General features: G+C 30.7%; 1 protein-coding gene across 4 annotated transcripts in view; it reads right to left on the bottom strand.

Moving 5' to 3' along the window:
* Positions 1-3,065: 3,065 nt before the first annotated feature.
* The window catches only part of Usp25 (ubiquitin specific peptidase 25), an 83,562-nt gene continuing 66,345 nt past the window's right edge, over positions 3,066-20,282 (bottom strand). For all 4 annotated transcript variants that reach the window (XM_015478315.2, XM_048803524.1, XM_048803522.1 and 1 more), the window contains 6 exons: positions 17,567-17,745; positions 15,763-15,841; positions 11,923-12,002; positions 7,322-7,445; positions 4,789-4,984; positions 3,066-4,476 (listed from right to left, as the gene is read on the bottom strand). In XM_015478315.2, the coding sequence (XP_015333801.2) occupies positions 4,304-4,476; positions 4,789-4,984; positions 7,322-7,445; positions 11,923-12,002; positions 15,763-15,841; positions 17,567-17,745 (831 nt within the window). In that variant the 3' untranslated portion in view covers positions 3,066-4,303. The remainder of the gene's footprint in view (positions 4,477-4,788; positions 4,985-7,321; positions 7,446-11,922; positions 12,003-15,762; positions 15,842-17,566; positions 17,746-20,282) is intronic.

The raw sequence follows: 20,282 nt of genomic DNA, 5'->3' as shown, positions 1-20,282 counted from the left end.
TTCCCCTTTATTTGTATTTTCTTCATAATATTGGATTATCAACAATGGCCAACCCTGACACATTCTGGTTAATGAATAATTAACTGTAAATTTACAGGTAGGGAGGTGCAAAAGTGAAAGAAGACCATACTTAATTTTCACAATTTTCTTGATAAAGCAAAGAAAGATCACCCAGTGTTACAGCAGCTGACTGAATAAGAGGTTGTGGATGGTAGTGAAGATGTGAAATAGTCCTTAAGAACAGTAAAGGGCTGGGGTTGTGGCTTAGTGGTAGAGCTTGCCTAACACGTGTGAGGCACTGGGTTCGATCTTCTGCACTACATAAAACTAAATAAGTAAAATAATGGTATTGTGTCCATCTACAACTAAAAAATTAAAAAAGATGATGATTAAGAGTAATACATGGAGCCAGGCATGGTGGCACACGCATGGAATCCCAGCAGCTCAGGAGGCTGAACAGGAGAGGATCGTGAGTTAGTGATGCACTAAACAACTCAGTGAGACCCAGCCTCTAAATAAAATACAAAATAGGGTTAGAAATATGACTCGCTGGGTGGTTGTGTGCATCTGAGTTTAATCCCAATACCTCCCCCACTCCAAAAACAGAAGAGTATGGCATGTGTGCATTCAACTGTATATAGTTCCTCCGTGATGACTCATTTATTTTTATTATTATTAGTGTTATTTACTCTATTTTTTAAAAAATTGTTGGTCGAACCAAAACAAGACAATGCTGGAAAGTACTGAAAAGAAAGGGAGAAATGATTTGTAAAAAAAATACGGTTACTTCATTTTTGTAAATAACTCTCTCCCCACCAATTTTCACTAAAACAAAAATAATAACAACAAACCCACCCTCATTTATGTATGTATAAGTAAAGTGGGGGATGAAAAAGGGCCACGGAATAAGAACACTTGCAAAATATAAACATCCATGGTATGCTGTTAGGTGAGATAGATGAAATAGACTCAAAATTCAACATGGATTATTTCCATTCATTCAACAATAATCTATTCAATAAAAATACGGAATAATATAAGAGAATTGTGAGCAATTTATAATTTTTATTGCTATAATTTTAAGTGAAAGTTTTTAAAAAAGAGAAGAACTACAGATATTTGTACTACATCTTAAGGCAAAAAGAGAAGATACTAACAATCTCACTCTTACTCTGGGTAGAAGGTATATAAATCGTAGTGTTGTAGACTGATGCCATACCACAATTCATGTTGACATCCCAAACCGCAATGTGAGTGTGTTTGATGGTAGAACCTTTAAGGATGCAATTAAGGTTAAACAGGGTCTTAGTGGTGGAGCCCTAGTTCATAGGAACTAGTGTCCCTCTGAAAAGAGGAGGGCACATCATAGATGTGTGCACAGAGAGGGTCAGTGGAGGGCATACGAAGAAGGACACTATCTACAAGCTAAGAGAGACCTTGGGAGAAATCAAACCTGCTAATGCCTTCATCTTGGACATTCAGACTCAAAAACCAACAAAAATAAACTTCTGTTATTTAAGTCACTACCTCTGTAGTATTTTGTTATAACATCCCTAGCAGACTACTATGTGCACTTTGGGTGAAGTTATCATGACCACAACAAAAAGTATTTAACCTATCTAACAATGTAAAGCAAAATAAAAAGTAAAACTGCACAAGATTATTCCTGTTCACCACCCTCCAAACATCCAAGTTTTTGTATTTTGGGGGATGAGGGTAGGACTTATAAGCAAGTCAAAATCTGAATCACAAAACAAAGATATTAAACTTCTGGAGAACTAAATAAAAGAGAAGGAAAAATTTACCTCTTAGTTAAATGTAAACCAAAGCAAAAAAGAAAAAAGAAAAATTTCAAGTCACTTTCTTGAAAACAGAAGTGAGAGAAATGTGGAAAAGTTTCCAATAAAGAACCCCAGGTGACTGGAAATTAAACAGCATAACTCTAAGGTGTACAAAATGCGACCAACAGTTTTATCTAGTGCAGTGGCTCTCAAATTTTAGCAAATGTTACAATCATGTCAAAGATTGAGTTAGGACACACATAACTTGGAAGAGTTTCTGAATTCAGTCCTTAGATGGTGCTCAAGAATGGTCAATTCTGACATGTTTCTAGATTCCACTCGCTGCTGGTTCTAGAAACTGCAGTTGGAGAAATACTAATTTATTGTGACTATGAACTGTATTTTAATAAATATGATAAATATTAAGTGGTCATAGTGTTAAGGTTCACTTATGGCTACTGTTCCTTTCAACTGTGTGTTTATTAGAAGTTCCTACTGGTCTCAATTCTATCTACATGAATTCTATCCTGAATTATTTCAAAATGTAATTTTTGAGGAGTAGGAAGAGAGTACTGCAATGACCAAAATGAGAATCATTTAAATTAAAATCAAACTTGCCACTGACAATAGTTCTATGAGGTTCCAATTCTTAAAAATCACTAGCTCTAAGTTATATTTAACTCAGTAAATTATATAAACAAATTTACCAACATAAATCTTAAGACTAGATTAAAAGTCAATATAAAAAGAAGATGTGGGCAAAGGTCATTTCTTTAAATAAGTTGTTTTTAAATAAATTCTAGTACTTTTTTTAAGTACAAAGTAAACACAGTAACAATACTTACCGTCAGTGCAAGGGCCATATAATTCCCTGAATGTGCCTTTGAAGGAACACCTCTGTGTCTGATAGTCAATTATATACACAAACAAAAACAACTCAACCATTGTGGTAGAGTGTTATAAAATATCGAAGATACTTTACAAAAGCTATAATGATACATATGAAGTTTCTATACTTTTAAAAAGAATTGAAAACCAATGCAGTATTCTCTTCAGTAGAGAGCCTAAATTCTACATTTTGATAGCTACAATATGCAAAATCTAACTTTATAACAGGAATAAAAGCAACTTCTTGTCATTACACATTAGCTATACAATGATACCTTTATAAAAAGTACCATGATAGATTATTATTTTTTTCTTCCTCTTCTATCCAGGATCTTTTGTGAGAGGCACTTTATAAATAAAGTACTAGTTTTTTCGACGCTATAACAAACATAGACATAGCGTAATGATATATTTTACTATGCTAACAAAGTATCATAATAAATTTTTATAAATTCAAAAATAGGTTGTTGGTAACATCATTACCTTTAAAGCATTGATCTGACTTTCATTGACAATATTATTTCATTAATCTTAAACAGCAGTTCGTCTATAAAATATTCTACAGCTTTTTCCTTTTTGAAAATTAAGTAAATAAAAGCAGTTTAGATACTCGTGACTTCTAATTAAACAATATCAACTTCATTTCACAGCATTGATTAGCAGAGAACATTTTCAATTAAAGTGATATACAATTTACAAAAATAGAATGATTATATAATGCAAAACATTGTACTCCATTATGTAGAATATACATGTGAGTATGTGTGTGTTTGTGTGTGTGTGTACACATATTTCTTTTTTAGGTTTCACAAATAGCCCTTATTCAAGTACTCTTTCAGGTTTCTCTTGAAATAATTACTTTGCTATATTATTTGTAAATATATAAAAAACAAAAGGCTAATCTAAGAAAGATTAAGTTTCAGTGTACATAGACTTAAAAATCTGCTGCTCACTTTAGTGAAAACCTGACTGAATTCATAACAAGTTTAGGTGCCATCCTAAGTTCAACAACTTAGTAAAAAACATAGAAATATTGTAAGTGTCAAATACCTAGTAATTTTCCAGTATGATACCATTATAGCAAAATAAAAAGACTGTACTAACCTACGTCACCCAATCTTAATTCCCAGACAAAATTCATTTATATATTATAGCTAAAACAATGAACTAATATACAATATACCTGCTTACAAACACATAGGTAGCCATAAATAAAACTTTATTCTTTAATTTCATTTACAAGCTACCAAATATTATGTATCGTACACAAGTGCTGAACACTTAAAATGGCTGTCGTCATGGAAGAATCCAGACTGAATGGAAAGCTGCTGACAAAGAAAAGAGCAAAGTAACACTGTAACAGAAAGGTGGCAAAAGCATAGTTTTGCCAAAATAAAATCAGATTTATAATTATACATCAGTTCTGGTTAAAACAAAGTCTGAGTGCCATGCGATTCTCAGCTTTATTATTTTCAGTCTGGCTAAAGTCTGTATAGTCATTTTGTCTTTTGCAGTTATTAAAATTAAAAAAGTTAAAAACTATAGCAGCAACAAGCAAACCCTGTGACAGGAAGGCAAGGGTTAAGAACTAAAAAAAGTTTATACAGTGTGTTTAGGGAAAGTGTGTGTGCAGTTTATCTTCCATCAGCAGGAGTTCGACTGAGGGACAACATGATTCGGGCAAAGCGCTCACAGAGTTCATGTGTGGAATAGGAAGGTAACTTTGGTGGCTCATGGAAACCTTTAATCTCCGTAGAACAGTCAAGCAGTTTTGGCAGAAAATCGGTGAGCTTTTCTTGGAGGTTTGCTGCAACACAAACAATCAGATGTATCAAAACACTGAGAAAAATTATCAAAAGAATATCAGCAGTTATGATTATGTAGCAGAGGCCAGCTGCTGTTTCATTTTGAAATATGTAAAATTAGTTGCCATTTTGTGGAAGAGATAAAATATAAATGGGAACAGCAATGTGCACAGCTTAATTGGTAAACAGGGAAAAACCAGTAATGATGGGAATATAAGAATATTAAAGAATGTAAAATAGCAAGAATAAATATCTTATTTTAAATTCTTTTAATCCTAGCAACTCAGGTACTCATCAGTATTGTGTAAACTTACATTCCATTTCTTGTCCAAGGTACGAACACCATCGATTCCTCATATCTTCCACAGCAAGTATATCTTTCTCTTCCATTTCATCCACCAGGAGCAGGGGCAAAAATGGAACAATAAATTCATTCATGATAATCAAACCATTGTTTACTTCTCGATCCTCTCCAGATTCGAACAGTTCTGCAGCTTGCTCATTTAATTTCTTAATGCAATGAAAAAAAGAACAAGAGCTTTATTTCCTTTTTAATAAAATACTTGTAAATGTTAATACTGAAACAACACAATAGGTATTTCACAAACAGTATTGAACAAATAGTAGTCAAGAAAAACAACCTATTCCAGCTCTGAAAAATCTCTTTAGGAAAAAAATGTGCATATGATAGCAATAGAAATCAAAGTAAAAAGCAGTAAAGATAAAAACTTTTTAAAGTATATGTTCAGCTTATATTACTTCAATCATCATTATAAAGGCCATTTTAAGAGATTTAGACTACATATTAATTGGAAAACTCTTCATCATCTCCTATATAAAGGTCAAATAAGTACATACTATTATATTCATTGGTTTAAAAATAGAAAATAATTATTTTTTCCTTCAAAAAGTTTTTGCTGTGTACACACCATATTCTACAAACTGCTCTACATACAGGGATACCCATGGATTGTCAATTACTGCCAAAATTATTTTTTGAAAACAAACCTAATCATGGTAAACTTAATCAAACTTATACTGACTGAAACTGATAAGCATGATGGGTAGGCTTCCTCACAGTCTGCCACCAAGAAGTGCTGTCAGCCTGGCACTTCTACCTGCCCCTCCTCCATATCTAAGCCACAATAAATCCATCTTCATTTTCTGTTGTTTACATTCCAGGACTTTTCACTTGGTGTCTCCTTTGACCTGAATGACATTCTCCCTTCTCTACATTTATTCAAGGAGATCCAGATCAGTGTTTATCTATCTCTTAAAATTCTTTTGAACAATTCCAGATATCTCCTTTTGCAAATGCAAATTCATATGAGGAATATAAAAATTATTTGTGTATGTATGTTACCAGATGATTGAGTTCTCTAAGGAAAGAAAATGTGCCTTACTTATTTCTGTATCCTTTAGAACCTGATACTCAGTAAATATACAATGTGAAAAAACTTGAAATGAACACTCCTGACCCAGTTTCATGTAAATCCCTATATAAAGCAACTAAGTGTAACTGTTTTACTATTAAAAATGAAAAGAGGAATATTTTATCATTTTTTGAATATTTTAAGAACAATCACCAAATTTGGGTTGCATTTTTATTTAAAATCAGCTATAATAAAAACATTTCCATAGCCCCCATATTCATTGTTCTAAGTTAAAATTGCTCTAATACATCTAATGCCTGTCTCTATGTACTCACATAAAACTCTGAATGTTTTTTAAGCTAAAATATATTTAATTCAAGTGTTCTTTCTCAGGGAAATATTTAAAAGCCCTTGACACTGGTCAAATTAATATTCTCAGGACTGGGGATTAGCACAGTTACAGTTGTGAGGTCTTAGGTTTGATTCACAGAGCCATAATAATAATGAATTATAATAACACCATCCCCAACTGACATAAAATCATCAACAATTTAAGTTTGAAAATGGACTCAAATGCAGCAAAAATCAGCTAAATAGTAAGACTGTAAATTGCTAATATTCCCATTCAAATATTTTAACTATACACTACAATTAGTTTAAGCTGTGTGATTCTATTGAAAGAAAACATTTCAACAGCAGACTAGTTTAAGTTTTTTAAAGTATACTTAATCCATTTAATAAACCTATTGTGGGTTCAAAAAATATACACTCCTTGAACATCTTTGTCTCTCTGTTTTGAAAAAGAAAAAAATTACAACTTAGGAATTCACAATACAGATCAGAATGATGTATGATGTCAGTAATTAGTTAACTCAGTGAAATCTAATAATAAAATTTTAATGGAATTTTTCATTTTCTAAAGAAAGGCTAGATGATTTAAGGAGCATGAATAAAGTACTCTAGACATTAGAAGTTAAATAAACTGGTGTAAGAAGAATTCTTTAAAGTAACTTTTGAAGTTTGTAATAATATTTCAGCATTTATTAAAAATATTTAGGAGAAAAAACTACTAAATTCAGGTGCAAAAAAAAAAAAAAAGATTTCATTGTGAATTCTTTGCCATTATATACAACAAGTATACCACCATTTATAAAATCTCAGAACATCTATACTTTGTTTTCTAACATTTTTTTTCCTTAAGATCTAAGCAGCCCTTCCTAGTGTGATGATGAAATCTAACACACATGAAAACAATGTAATCTCATGTTAGGAACATTTCTGGCTTAACACCTGAATACCTGAAATTACAGAACAAGGATAATGAACTTTTGTCATCTTAAGGGAACAGATCCAGTGTATAGACATCATTGTGGTTATTACCCTGCCAGGATTTAGTCAATCACTTACATGTGAGTCAAGAAAACTTGCCCAAGGAAAGACAAAATCATAAACATACATTAAGCATTCAACTTACTAGTAAACATTCTCTTCTATAATGTGATATCAATTCTTCATCATGTCCTCTGTATGGGCCCTTCGACAAGAGCTCTTTGTTATTCTGATAAGCACAAATAAGGAACAGCAAGGAATCTATATAACTTAAAAATTAAAAACAAACATAGTATTAGCATTTCATTTTATTAAAATTTTTATTCTACTTTGTTATATGTGACAGCAGAATGCATTAAGAATCATATCATACATATAGAGGACAATTTTTCATATCTCTGGTTGTACAGAAAGTATATTCACACCATCCATGTCTTCATACATGTACTTAGGGTAATGATGTCTAGCATTTCATATTTGTAAAGAAAAAAGTCAATTATAATTACAAAACAATTTAAGTATATGCTTAAACCATACACTATATGCCCTAGAAAATCTCTTTAGCAACAGCAACACATGAAACCATAAGACATATCTGTCTTCAAATTAAAAAAAAATAGAATGTAGAAATTAATAAAAGCTCAGAGACAAGGCCATAACTGATGAAATCAGCACCAAGTCTTTCTGGTATTTATTTCTCTCTCTTTTTCTGGTACTGGAAATTGAAACCAAGAGCACTCAGCCACTGAACCACATCCCCAACCTTTTTATTTTATTTTTTTTTTATTTTGAGACAGGTTCTTGCTAAGTTGCTTAGGGCCTTGCTAAGTTCCAGGCCTGGCTTTGAACTTTTGATTCTCCTGTTTCCTAAAACACTGGGATTATAGGTGTGAGCCACCGGGCCCAGCTTATTTTTCTGATGTCTTCTATTTAGACTAAAAATTACGACTGATATGAAAGCCAACAATCTACTTATTTAACAACACAGCATTGGTTTTCTTTGTGAAGGATGGATTGGGATCTTTTGTTTCAAGATCCCCTAGTGATTGCTTGTCAAATTTTCTATATGTACATACACAGTTCTAGTTGTTGAGAAACATGTAGAAGACAGAAGAAAGAATATCCAAAGGCAACAGAGGAAATGGAAGAGAGAAAGGTTCTTCTAAATCTGGGAAATCTACTGGGATAAAATAAAAATAATACTGTAAATAACACAAAAGGCTGATGAGGCAAAGTCTATGTGTTATGTAAACAATATATAAGCCTAGAATTCAAGAAGTTTAAACTAGGCTTGAAAAAGAAAGGGAATATATTTAACAGAGTATTGTGCTTTTATCGAAGATAATTATTGTCTTAACATGTTCAAAGAAAAACAGTCATGTTTGTATAACTGAAATGTGAAAGATATTGCCTTTGTATCATTTTTGTCCAGTCATGAATGTTATCTTTTCACAGATTAGTGTAAAAAAAATAACATCCTAAAACAAGGAAATACAGTAAAAGATTTATTTTTAAATTCTATGTTGCCAATCAATGTTACTGTTTATTATTTGCTTTCTGTGTTCAGATATGAAATAAATTATTTTCATACTCAAGTACTAAGAATAAAATTTGAAAATTAATACACACATTTATGACAAATCATATTACACATCTGAAACCATCATGATAAATTTTCAAACATTTTTTTAAAAAATGCTTTTTTCTTAAGAATTTGAGAAAACTTGAGTATGAAATTTTATTTTGAAATGATGACTATGTTAATAAACATATTCTTAACTAAAGATTTTGTTTTAGTAATGAAAAAAGGAAGTACTAATATACAATATTTTTATACTATTAAATTGTGGTGTTTGGTTGTTTAATAAATAACTCATTCTTTTATCTTTCCTTTGATACGCATAACACTTGCTATTAAAAGGTCTCTCCTAAATGATATTAATATCTGGCCTTACAGACCTGTGTCACCACTCTGAGAATAGTTCTAAAATTATGATCTTGGTACAATTCTTCACGGAGAGGACAAAATGTTTAAACATTTTATCAATTTTAAATGCTTATGAATATATAAAAATTCAAAATAAAATTCAGCAGTCCAATTACTTTATTCTTATTTATAAAATAAGACCATGTAACAATATACCTGTAATTCTAGCAATTCAGGAGGCTGAGGCAATTTTGAGGCCAGCCTGGGTGACTTAGCAAGACCCAGTCTCAAATAAAAATTATAAAAAGATGAGGAATTTTATTCATTGGGAAAATGCCCAAACAGTCCTGGGTTCTATCCCCAGAACAACATCAACAACAACAACAAAAAGACTGGTAAACTTGGTTCCTAAAACCATTTACTCCAAAACGCACAGAACTGACAAAGACTCATCAATAAGTATTTAATTGCAGGGTTTCAATTCATTAAAAATAGGTTTGACACAACCTTTTGGCAATATTTTATATACCACTAGTTATGGTAACATTATTTAAGAAAGTCATAAGGCTAACATTTCTCCTAAAAACATACCATATTATTTGACATCATTAAAAATTTCTAATTGATAATCCCAATCTAATAAACATTGACTTGATGAACAAGTACATATTTGAGAACTATCAAGCAAATTATGAAATTTAAACATTCTTCAAAGTTATATCTTTGAATGTCTTTTACCAAACTTTAAGAAGTCCAACAGACTTTGAGAAACTAAGGTAGAAGCTATATGACTGGCTACAAAATGATATTTTTACCTTTTTAATTCTTATGGAATGAGATAATTAATTAATTTGTTATTTTGAGACAGGATCTTGCTACATTGAGCAGGTTGGTCTTAAATACCGAGGCTCAAGCAATCTTCCTGTCTTAACACACTTTTTATAGATATTTCACAAAATTATATAAGAATATATGGGTGTCCATATTTAAATTTTCTCTCTTGTTAGTTGAATGACCTTGATAAGATTTTTGTAGAGTCTTGGTTCTTTATCTGTAAAACTGCAATGCTTTTTTGACCTTAGACACTATACTATTTTAAGACTATATTACTGTTTTGCTCTTATATAAGGACAAAACTCAGAGATCCTGAGTGTAAATATTCTTATCAAAGAAACAAAATCTAAACTCATTAAATAAATGGGGCTATTAATCAATGTCTGTATCAATGAGCAAAATGAATTATTTTATAAACACAGTAACTAGAATCTTAATAATTCTTATCTATTTAGACACAATGTTATGTAAAACACTGCTTTTCCTTTTGTATGTGAACTCTTAATACTGTGATAACTGTAAAAATGCCAGCACTCTATTCTAGAAGAGCACTACCCAACAGAACTCTCCATGATGGCAAACTGTTGTATTGTGCTGGACAACAGAGCAGCTACTGGCAAAATTTAGCTGCTAAACATTAGAAATGTGGATGGTATGACTGAGAAACAGAATTTTTATTTTTAATAATTTTAATTAATTTAAATTGTGACACACAGTTGGTCACAATTTATACTAGATATAAATTTCCATCTTTTCAATAAATAAATAAATAAATCGTTACATCAGTGGAGACTTCTTACGCTTTATTAAAACAAGAAACAACTCAATGTTCTTTTTCCTTTGCCACAATAATACACTCTATTGAAACTATAGTACTTAAAAAATAATCTCTAGTCAAATTAGTATTAAAGATATAAATCAAAAAAGTATGTGTAGAAATAAGTAAATGCAATCTAGTAAATAAATGGCACAGAAAGTCAAAATTCATCCTCTTAATGATAATTAAAGTAACAATATTATATAAGTAGAAATTATTTTATTTTAAATTTAAGTGAATATTAATTTAAAATGTGTTTACAGTCACATTTCTTACAAGTTTTCTACAGATATATTTTTTATGGTACCTGAGAATTAAAATACTGGAACCAGCATCTCTGACTTAAGTCAAGATCAGACTCATAATATGAAAAAGCATAGTGACTGCTGGGTAATGCTAGGGAACAGAAAGATTTCTCTGCAGGGCTACCAGCTCTTTCAGTCCCCCACAAAGTTTTTGGGCTTTGATTTAATCCTATTTCACCCTAAATTTTAAGTGCAGTATCTCAGAGCTAATAAAAACAATGACACTAATGCCAACTCCAGAAATTTGATTGATTGATTGATTGACTGATTGATTTAGAGAGAGAAAGAGAGAGAGAACTTTTTAATATTTATTTATTTTTTTTAGTTTTCGGTGAACACAACATCTTTATTTTATTTTTTTTAAATTTTTTTTAGTTATACATGGGCACAATATCTTTATTTTGTTTATTTATTTTTATGAGATGCTGAGGATCAAACGCTTGAGCCGCATCCCCAGCCTTAGAGACTTGATTTAAATGGAAAATATATTCTATAGTTATTTCAGAGCCCTAAGTATTGTATTTGCAATTTTTCTGCAATAAAAATTATTCTTAATAAAATGTTTATGAAAAATGTACACTATGACCAGGCATAGTGGTTCATGCCTGTATTCCCAGTGGCTTGGGAGGACGAGGCAGGAGGATCATGAGTTCAAAGCCAGCCTCAGCAATTTAGCAAGGACCTAAGCAACTCAAAGAGACCCTGTCTCTAAATAAAATACAAAAAAGGGTTGTGGATATGGCTCAGCAGTTAAATGTCCCTGGGTTTAATCCCTGGTACCCGTTCCCTGAAAAAAAACAAAGTACACTATGAATAAAATCTTTCCTGAGATAAATCTTTTCCTATTTGTGCATTTGCCTTACCTTTCTCTTTGAAAATTTTCTAATCCAATTATAAGATACATAGTTGTTTCCCTAAATTTCTTATAATCCTGATGCCACTCCTGTAGGTGAAAGAAAGAATTAAAAATATAAACACTAAGATTTAAAATTAAAATAAAATTGTTCATAAAGTAACACACTATTCTGTTTGAATTAAGAGAAATAAAGAATTCAGGAGAAAAATGATGTAAATCACACTTCACTTTCCAATGAATACATACAGTAATATGTATATAATAACAAATGAACATAAAACACATAAAAATTATTAAGTGTGAATAGGAAATAACAGATCTAGTTAGAAGGTAAGAAATACAAAGGTTGGATAATCAGTTTATTTTTTCTCAAAATTATTTAGTATAAAATCATCCTATTAAAATATTACTATAGGACAAAATTAATTATCATTTATCAGAAATGTTTGGGACCTGCAGTGTCTAAGATATCAAGTTTATTAAATTTGTGGAGTATTTGTATAGACTTTACCAGCTGAGCATCCCTCATCCAAAAATACCAAATCTGAAATGCTCCAATATCCAAAAAAAGTTACACTCAAAAAGTTTTGGATGTTAGAGCATTTCAGAAAATTATTCTCTATTGCACTGAAGGTAGGAGGAAAATTATTACTTTAGTTTATTTCAAAGTTTGAAAACTATTATTTGATATAGAATTTTAAAGAACTTAAAGAAAAATGTGATAATACATTTGTAGTTGAGTAGTCTACACATGAGATATGGTAAAAGGATACCTGCAGTTCACATTTCATTGCCTCCCCTCCTGCTCCCCCTTCCAAAAGTTTATTGAGCATGTAATAGTGTGAAGTGAGTCAGAGCTGACAACCTATAAATCTTTAAGGCAACAAAATAATGATTTTCTTCAACTGTTTACTAAAAATTGACTCAAGAAAACTGAAATTCAATACAGAATTTACCTAAAATAATTCTGATAATAAAAATATTAAAGGTTTTATAGAGACATCATTATAAACATGTTAATAAGAAACATGTATATAGGCTATTGGCCAATCATGTTCTCCTAGAATAAACTATTTTAATTTATAAATTTTAATCTTAATTTTAACTTTTCAAGGCATAGTTTTTATACTATTAGATAAAATAAAATAAAATTTGTTCTCCAAGTATAATGTTAACTTTACTGGAAAAGGTATTCAAACTGCCACTCCATGTTGTCATTAGAACTACCTTAGTAGTTCTGAATAAATGGATAAGAGCAAGTGATTGAGGCTTTCTATACCATGCAGTCTCTGTTGAAGGTACTCAACTGTGATTGCTGTGTGAAGGCAGACACAGACCATAAGTAAACAAATAGTGGCATTCTGATAAAACTTTTTTTTTTTTTTTTTTTAGCAAAATGGGTAGTAAACTAGATTTGGTCTATAGGTCAAGATTTATGACTCCTCAACTTAGAAAAAAAAAGAGATGAGAATGACAGGTGAGCAGAATTCAAAACAACATCCTTTAAATAGCTGTGTATGGTTCTGCAGTGAGAATATGGAAGGTTGAGAATAAACTCTCGGAATCTAATCTGTTGAAGCAACCTGGGATGCAAACTGTAGAAAACATCATAATTAAAAAATCAAATCAGATGAACATGAATTCCTTAGGGACAAGGATAGAGAGATTACCAAACTTAACGGGAATAGATTTAGAGCCACTATTAGCTAAATCATGATCTGACTTGCTCCTCATGGTCATGAGGAAATGTTTTGAATATCTATGGTTCCAGATTGCATATCCTGATAAAATTCTCCATGTGATTCCTGTATGCGTAAATAAACATCTTTGAACTTCTGTCCATGTTAACATCTACACAGCTTTATACAAAAGAATTGTATAAGTGAAATGGATTTCTTATATAAAATTAAGAAATTCAATTTTAGTTTTTTCCCAGTCATTGATTTGCTTGCCATCTCTTATACATGTGTCCACTTATGGGTGAATTTGTTTTTCAATCCTGGAGTCTGCCCTATTTTTCTAATTTACCTATTTTTATGCTAATATTATAGTTATAACAGTTGTTAAGACAGCATGTTCTGATTTCTAAATAAGCCTTTCCACACTTTTCCTCAATAAAGTCTCAGAATAGGATTTCTGTCTTACCACAAAATTTTCCCATTAGATTATTAAGCTCCATAAAACAACTTGCTGGAATTTTCATAGGAACTACACTGAATCTATAAACCATTGCGAAAAACTGACATTTTTACAATATCAGTTTTCCAAATATCTTATGTGCTTCCATTTATTTATTTAGGTCTCTAAGTTTCCACAAAAGTTTTGTAATTTTTCTCTGCAGATGTCATGTACATATTTTCTTAAATTTATTTCGAAGTATTCATTTCAGGTAAGAATAAAAACATTTCAGTGAACTTTATGATCTTGATGCCATTGTAAATGGTTATCTTAATTTCATTTTCTGATTATTTGCTACAGGTATATGAATATAAAATTAACATGTAAAGTAGATTTGTGTTGCAAAGTTGTTTCATGGTAATAAATTTCTGTGGATTTTGTTCTAATTTCTGAGTACAAAAATATGCAAATAATGACTGTTTCTTCTTTTTCAATGTTTTACTTTTTGCTTGGTTTTGTTGCCTTTCTGTATTTTTTCTTATCACAAAATATAAGCATTCAGTGTTCACAATTGTTAAGTATTTGTTATAGTTTTGGGTTTATTTTTACTTTTAGTGAATTTAACTAAGCAAGTGCAAGTGAATTAAAGTAGTTACTATACATTCAAAGTTAGCTAGGGGTTTTCATCAAAAATAGTGTTTTTCTGGATCCAAATATTAATCAAAGGCACATAGGAAAGCAATTTAAAATCACTAGACTTATAAATAAAAAGTCAGCAGACAGTTAAATTTAAAAGGTTGAAGAAATATCAAGTCCCTGAATTGGTCAATTACAATAAAAATATCTTATATATTGGTATATCGGTTGTTTTTTTTTTTTTTTGGCAGCACTGGGGATTGAGTCCATGACCTTGCACATGCTAAAGCAAGTGTTCTCTATCACAAAGCTGTATCATCAGACCAAAAACATAATTTTTAAAGCCAAAGTTAATATAGAGAGGATTTTGTACACAAATTCCATAATCAATCACAGAAGGGAGTGTATGTGTACACTCTCACACACAGCACTGTCTCACAATGACAAATACATATGGCACATGACTAAAATGAAACTTAAACTTTAACCTTTCCCAAAATATGTGACAAAGTGAACTAAAAGAAAAAAATACAGCACACTGTCAGTCTGTCAGGGTAGTATAGCAGTCAAGAATACAATTTCTGTTACACAAGTTGTGAACTTGTAGCTATGAAAATATGAGGCAGGCTACTTCACCATTCTATGCCTTATTTTCTCATATGTAAAACAATAATAAGAATACAATCTCCCTCATGGTGTTCCTGTCTGGATTAAATCATTTTACATATGCAAATGGGTCAAAAGATATTAATAGGTAATATTTTATTGCAAAACTAACAATGCAATTTGCCACTTCTTTTTAAACTAGAAAAGCTCATCTTAAAAGTAACTGAGAATTAGTATTAAAATCCGAGAGAACTGGGCATAAAACGAAAAACTTCCCTTTTGTTTTTAAACTTTTGGATCTACATGTCATTATATCAAAGTTACTCTACAATTATTTCTAGAAGTACTAATAACTTTGGCATTGACTCAGACATTTAAATTTTATCATTCATAATAAAGTTGAACTTACATGTTGAAATGAAAAGAATATCAGTAAAATACATAACACCTACTAAATCTAAATCAACCTTTCAAAATACCACATTACCTCATATTCCTCCAAGTTTACTTCTTCAGGTTTTATCATTTCTAGTTTGGCTTGAGCAACTTTCATTATGTTGTGACACCTTCAAATAAAAGAAATATATTGCTAAATCAAAAACAAAATCCATAAAACTAAAAAAAAAAAAATGTGCTAAATGACACAGAAGTACCAAACATGTATAAAAATGAAATCCATTGTCACTTGAGGAAATAACCTTTAAAGTGAAAAGTGTGGCTTTTGAATCAATGTTGGATCACTACAAAGTAGAAAGCATCAATAATTTTAATTCAAAGTTACTGTGTTATATTTACATATGGCTTTTAAATAATATTTAATTAATGCAGTTTGCCTGGGGGAAAATGAAACTTGGTTTTCATAATGTTTATCTTTAAGCTGAAGAGACATTGTACCTTCTTTTTTCCCCCAAATGGCAGTATTCTTTTAAAAATGAACCTATTATTTCAGGTGAGAATAAAAACATTTCAATAGACTTTCTGATCAGAATCAATACTAAAGAAATCCCCACAAAATATATTTAGTACATAAGATGCACCTAATTCTCATCTTTCAAGCACAAGAAAGATCAAGTTGTCCAAACATACTGACTACTTGGGGTTCCCAAAGAGAGATAATTGCAAAAGATTGTAAAGTTAATGTGATTACCCCATAAACTCCTTCCCCAAAGTCAACAGCACATTGTAACATAGGACATTGACAGTTTAGATAACAAGGGTCAGAATCATTAAGTTCTTTACAGTTGAATATAACAATTTTAAGTGATTCACATACTGCTACTAATATAAATCGCAATAGCTAACATTCATTGAACACTCAATTGTCTACTAGATATGTTTAAAACCATTTACTTATTTTTTTCACTTAATTCTAAATTTCACAGCAGACAAAATATAAGGCAACAATTGATCCTAGGTGCTTTGTTTCTCCTCATATCATCCTCTGATACACTTTTGAAATTCAGTATTTCCAAGATATTCATAAAAGGACAATCATCTATTTCAGAATTAAATTGTAATTACATTAAAAGAGCATAAATGTTTCCATAAAGTAACTTTTAATACCTTAGACCTTTATTTGGGTTTAAATTTGCTGTAATAGCATTCATTCTAATTACATAAAATTTTAATTTTCAACATTAGCAATTTTATAGACATTTCTATGAGAACATAGTTTTGGGTGAATCAAATTAAGTTAACCATTCAAAGCCCTTTTCATATGTTAGTGAATGCTTTAATTACTGTATTATATGCAAAACTAAAACTTTCCCCAGTGATTCTCACAGAGGAGTGATTCTCACAGAAGAATGATTTTGCTCCCCAGTGGTTAATTGGGAATATTTTAAGATTATTTAATGTTGTTGCAACCTAGGCGTACTACTGGCATCTAGCAGGTAGAAGTCAGGGATATTGCCAGATATCTTAGAAATCACAGGACAGCCCGGACAACAAAATTATCTAACCTAACATGCCCATGGTGTAAAAGTTAAGAAATCATGTTTTTTTCCCCTAAAATACTGAATCCCATAAGGATTGTGATTTCTTGATTCACAATTAAAATATATTAAAATTACCTAAATTATTTTCAGTTCAAACTTTAAAGGGCCATGATTATAGACTTTTAGAGAAATTATAAAGCAACCATCCAAATTAGCTGAGATCAAATCTTGTGGTAGATTTATTAAAATGAGTTCACATGTGCATAAAATAAACATATAAAAATTGCACTAGGGGTCTACAACAAAACAACGATAATTTTAGCACATGAATAAGATATTTTATTTTCATATTACCTTTCATCAAAACTCAAATTTCTGTCTCCAAATTGTTCCAACAATGTTTTCTCAATGATCTTCTTTGGCGCCTGGTTCTGGATGAAGTAGACCACTACATGATGCAGGCGATAATCTGTTTCTGGTGGGGTGTCTTCTTGGGCCAACTTAACCAACCTTGAATACTCCAACTTAATTGCCTAGAAAATGCAACAAAATTATCTTTTTGGTCAATCATGATAGTTAAATTCCTTCAATATTACCTTTTAAATTTTTATTGCAAAAGCCTTTTTCCCTTTAATGTGTTACAAATAAGACAATTTATCAAAGAACACTGTCCCACATTACATACTTCCAAAGTTTTGTGAATGACTGGCCACATAGGCCATATGTATTCTTGCTATATCTACACACAGAAGTAATAAAAAAAAAATTAAGCTTATGATGTGACTGATGTTGTAAACTGTATAAGAGCTGGTCAAAGTATATTACAGGCATCGTAAGGTGGACATGCTAAGTTTTCTTATTCTGTTTTACCTTTCTAGCATCAGTCTGCATATCCAAATTCTATGATATATAGCTCCCCAAAACACCCATATCTGAAAGAAAATGGCTGGCTCTCAAGTGCATAGTAATTCTACTACAACCACATTTTAGCTGAATAATCCACAAATAAAGAATAAAATATCAAATCATTAGCATTCATTTGTTACCACAAAGTGATTTCCTTGTTGCAACAATAGCTATTGAATTTTATTAGCATAGTAATAATGATTCTATACTGTGAATACTTTTATTACCTTGATGCTTGGTTTTTCTTTATAGACACAAATACTTCAGAATTTATATGTAATTATAAAGATCAAATATTCATTAAAATTCACTGATATTTATTATTTTTCATCATAATTACATGTTTCCACATATGAGCAAAATCTGGAAAATATTTGACTCTATAAATCTATTTGGTGTATAAATCTATAAATCTATTTATAGATTTATACACCAAATACAGCTGAAGCCCATGTGATTAAAGAGAACTTTCATAAAATTCATTTATATTAGGATAATATCTAAATTTATTCTATTAACCATAAAGTATTTTGTTCTACATGCAACACACATTACGAAAACTCCATTTTATTACAAAGTTTTTGCTTTTACATACATGCCTTTCTTAACTAATTCTTGGCCATCCAGAGGTTATTATCTATGTGGCTGTACTTTATTGAAAGAAGAAAAAGTAACATACATAAAATAGCCTAGTTATACCACACTTCACTAAGGGGAAGGCTAACAAGTCCTTTCTATACAGCAAAGTATTATAAATAGAATGAAATAAGTATTTTTCGAAGAGGGAAAATGTGACTTTCTTCCCAAGATATACGTGTCATTCCAAAGTCTTAATTCTTGTGATTAAAAAACATGTAGATAATCAAAGGATCTTCATTGTATGACTAATTAGCACACATAAGCTTGCTTTGAACTTGAAAATATATTTTTCCATGGAGAGGGGTAAAAGAGCACATGTTCAATTAATAAAGTATACTGAATTTGAGGAAAAAATGTAAAACATAAATTTCAGTAACCATTCATTATTGTTATTATGGCTCTGAGACAATGACTGTTAAAAACTAGTAGAAGACTTTTAGAAGAATAAATGTTTCAGATGTCATTCATATGTTTGGTCAGAATTGGGTTTGTATTGAGTCTCCTAAAATAATATTGATTTACATGTGAGGAGTTATAACATAACCCTACCTATATTCCCCTTTCAAAATAGAAGTATGATTTTTATAGCAGATTTTATTAGTGAAATAAAATATATAACCTCTTGTAATTTATGTTTACCTCTTGATTTTGTTCAATATAAGATTCTATAAATTTTCACAAATGAATCCTAAATTTGGTCACAGAACTTTTCAACTTACAGTTTCTAAACCAGTAGAGATGTGAGACATTTTCAAACACACACACTCTTTTGCAAGCATAAAGACATTTCTCAACTTTTTTTTTTTTATAAATTTCCTTCTTAAGAAATTTTAGAGCTTTTAAAATAAACTTGAATCTATTTAACTTCTGAACTGATATTCCATGTTGTTACATTTTGTAGGGCTCAATACAATCTGTATTATGAATAAAGTTAACATTATGCTAAATTACCTTTACCTACTTCCTTATTATTCTGTTCTAAAATCATATTTGTCATATTTTCTGGCTACCTATGATTATAATTATTTAAAGATAATTACTGCAGAGACTGCTGATGATACACTTACAACATGAAATATGATACTGATCATTAAGTAATAGAACAGCTTTGCATTTCCTTTTTTTAAACTTTACACCAGGTTTTAATAAGATGCAGTGTTACCTGTTGAATCTTATTTTTCATTACTCCACAACATAGACCTCCTTCCACCTAGGTCAGGTTCCCTAACCCCAACTCGCCAGGCAAATGCATAACTGTCTTTGTTTCTCAGGTGCCCTAGGCATATGATGTCCCTTCTTATTCATTCCCCATATATCTACACATGACCCATTCAATAAAACTCAGTGAAGCCACTTTTAATTCTAAAGATCCAACTTTCTATCTACTATTTTCTATTTTTCTAAATCATAATATAAAATCATATTCTAAATGTACTTCTTACAGAATTTATTTCGATGTAACTATACTCAAACATTAGAAACCATTATACAAACACAGCTCATTCTGATAGAAGATCTAATAAAT

Source organism: Marmota marmota, unplaced genomic scaffold (assembly GCF_001458135.2).
Source record: "Marmota marmota marmota unplaced genomic scaffold, marMar, whole genome shotgun sequence".
Lineage (NCBI taxonomy): Eukaryota > Metazoa > Chordata > Mammalia > Rodentia > Sciuridae > Marmota > Marmota marmota.
Note: the sequence above shows the minus strand (reverse complement) of the source record. Positions and strands in the feature narration are given on the sequence as shown.